Genomic DNA, 3,055 nt, shown 5'->3' on the forward strand with positions numbered 1-3,055 from the left:
GGCCAGTCTTTCTGCCCTAAATAGGCAAGGCTGGGCGTCTGCCCTCTCAGCCCCTCCTCCCTCCTTCCCTCCCTCCTGCCGCCTGCCGTCCAGACAAGCCGCTTTTGTCTGAGGGTCAACCGTCTGCCTGAGGCTGCCACCACCTCTGGCCTCACCCAGATCCGCGTGAGACTTTTCCTGGCTCTGGCCCTGTTTTCCAAAATAGGGTTAAGTCCTAGTGTCTTGGAGACCCCATCTGTGTTGCTTCAGCCCCTACCCCCACCGCGTCATAGTCACTCCCCTTTTAAAGGGTTTTCACCTTCATTTATCCACATCTGATAGGAAATGGTCTTTTCCTGCAGCAAGGATCCAGGGTAGACTCCATCGAAATTTCCCATGGGGATGTGGAGCTGCAGCAGACAATGGGGGCTTCTGGGTGGGAATGGAGCAAGGGCAGGAGGAGGATGTGGTCCCTGCTGGGGACAAAGGAACCCGCTGGGGTCCACCGCTGTAGTACAATACCACTAAGGCTAGATTCACAGAAGGACTTTCCAGTAGGCATGGGGGGGATTCTTTCTGAGAGGAGAAGCAAAGATTTATGAGTCATGGTCAGCCTATGTCATCCAAATGAGGGAAAGAGTCAGTCTGCAGCAGGGAACTTCCCTGGTGGTGCAGTGGTTAAGAATTTGCCTGCCAATGCAGGGGACACGGTGTTCGAGCCCTGGTCCAGGAAGATCCCACAAGCTGTGGAGCAACTAAGCCCTTGAGCCACAACTACTGAGCCTATGCTCTAGAGCTTACGTGCCACAACTGCTGAAGCCCATGCGCCTAGACCCCATGCTCTGCAATGAGAAGACCCCAGTCGCCACAACTAGAGAAAGCCCGCGCACAGCAACAAAGACCCAACTCAGCCGAAAATAAATAAATTAATTAATTTTTTAAAAAATCTGCAGCAGGAAGGACTTAAGGAAGACTTGCAGAAGGACCTTCCATTGGTTATAAGGAGCAGTGGGGGAAGATAGGAGCATCTGAGAAAGGAGAGTCAAAGTCTGGGAGAAGGCAGACAAATGGATGGCTAAGAGATCTGCTAGGTCCTCAACACCAACTTTTAGCGGTGAACTGCCCTTACAGCAAGAAGACCTGAAGTTACACTCAAAGAGGGACATTCTAATAAGGTTAAGGGGCCATGAGCACCAGATAGAGGGAAGAGCTGATAGGGAGGGGACAAGGGATGGGGACTTCTGAAGACTTATCACTCACACTTAAGAGGGAACGAGGTGACTGCAGCATGAGGGACTAGAGTTAGACAACCAGAGGACTTTCTAATGGGATGAAGGGACAGAGATCTTGAGGGGGATCCTGGAACTTGGGTACTCTTTTACCTTTCTGAAATCACAGCCTCCCTGTCAAAGTGAAACCCTGCCCATGAGCTCCTAGAATAGGGGACCAGTTGGCAGAGGGCTCGGGGGTACTTCTGACCATCTTGCTTTTCCCACCTCCTCAGGAAGCCTTGCCCGGGCTCATCTGGGACCTGGGCCAGCAGCTGGGAGACCTGAGCCTGGAGTCTGGGGGCCTGGAACAGGAGAGTGGGCGCAGCTCGGGTAAGCATGGCTAGAGGTAGTGGGGTCTGCCTGGGACACCCCACCTCACTGTCTCCTGTTTCTCAGGCTCCCCATTCTATGCCTCTTGATCTCCTCCTTTCCTCCCCACCCCTGGTTTCCGCTTTCAGGACCCCCTGATTGTCTCTCCCCTTCTTTTTGGAATCCAGGCTTCTATGAAGACCCCAGCTCCACAGGAGGTCCGGACTCACCACCCTCGACCTTTTGTGGGGACAGTGGCTTCTCTGGATCTGGCTCCTATGGACGCCTGGGTCCCTCTGAACCCCGGGGCATCTATGCCAGCGAGAGGCCCAAGTCCCTAGGTAAGGTGGGTGGGGTTGGGCCCCCCGAGAGCCAGGGAATGGACAATAAGAGGATGCTTTTAAACACAAGCGTCTGAGTCAGACCAACCTGGATTCGAATTCTGGCTGTGACAGTCCCTTTTTGTGTGATTTTGAGCATGTTGCTACTTTCTGGCCCTCTGTTTCTCCATCTGTTAAAATGGGATTAATGACAGCACCTACTTCATAGGGAATTTTTGACTATTCAGTGAGCCTCTGCCCTAAGACGTTGAACTTGGCACATGGTAGCCATTAGGTAAACAAAAATTGCTGTTCATTTATTCAAGTAAGTTTCTGAGTCCCTACTATGTGCACTCCTAGCACATATCCTAGGGCTGAGGGATACAGCAGTAAAATCACTGTCTTCATGAAGCTGACATTCTAGTGGGAGAAATAATATACAAGCTAAATAAGTAAAATATCTGGGATATTAGATATTGACATGTACCATGAAAAGAAAATTAGGGAAGGGGACGACAGCGTGTCCCTTGGAGTTGGGGAGGAAACTCCAATTTTAGAAAGTATGGCCGGAGAGGAGGTCACTGAGACTGTGACATTTGAGTGGCACCCTAAAGTAAGTGAGGGAGTGGGCCAAGCAGATACCCTGAGGGAGGAGTAGTTCAGGCAGCAGGAACAGCAAGTACAAAGGCCCTGAGGCTGGAGCGTGACTGGCCCCTTCATCCAGGCCAGTGTAGCTGAAAACCTATAAATGTAGAGGAGTTGGAGGTCAGAGACACAGATGCAGGACAGACCAGTCAAGGTCTATAGGCCACTGTGAAGATTTTGTTATCAACCTAGTGTGCGAGAAGGGGTGAGAGCAGGTTGTGTGTGTGTGTGTGTGTGTTTTGTTTTTAATGGGAGTGGGAGAGTAGGAGAGGCGGTGGGCAATTTGCCCCTCCTAGGCTCATTGGGAAAGGGCTTTGAGAGCCTCTCTTCCTTTTTTGCCTCCCTCCCCTAGGAGACGCCAGTCCCAGTGCACACGAGGCGGTGGGCGCCCGGGCAGCCGTGCCCCGGTCCTTCTCGGCGCCCTACCCGACGGCTGCGGTCCCGGAGGCCTGCTCCTCCGCGGAGCGACGAGCCCGCGCGGGGCCCTTCCTGACGCCCAGCCCCCTGCACGCCGTGGCGCTGCGCAGCCCG

The 3,055-nt window shown here is 53.2% G+C and overlaps 1 protein-coding gene across 1 annotated transcript in view; it reads left to right on the top strand.

Moving 5' to 3' along the window:
- Window positions 1-3,055, top strand: part of DACT3 (dishevelled binding antagonist of beta catenin 3) — an 11,296-nt gene that overhangs the window by 6,574 nt on the left and 1,667 nt on the right. Inside the window, exons 2-4 of the mRNA XM_024768248.1 lie at window positions 1,484-1,580; window positions 1,748-1,900; window positions 2,877-3,037. Of these exons, the coding sequence (XP_024624016.1) occupies window positions 1,484-1,580; window positions 1,748-1,900; window positions 2,877-3,037 (411 nt within the window). The remainder of the gene's footprint in view (window positions 1-1,483; window positions 1,581-1,747; window positions 1,901-2,876; window positions 3,038-3,055) is intronic.

This window comes from Neophocaena asiaeorientalis, unplaced genomic scaffold (genome assembly GCF_003031525.2).
Source record: "Neophocaena asiaeorientalis asiaeorientalis breed wild unplaced genomic scaffold, Neophocaena_asiaeorientalis_V1.1 scaffold629, whole genome shotgun sequence".
Lineage (NCBI taxonomy): Eukaryota > Metazoa > Chordata > Mammalia > Artiodactyla > Phocoenidae > Neophocaena > Neophocaena asiaeorientalis.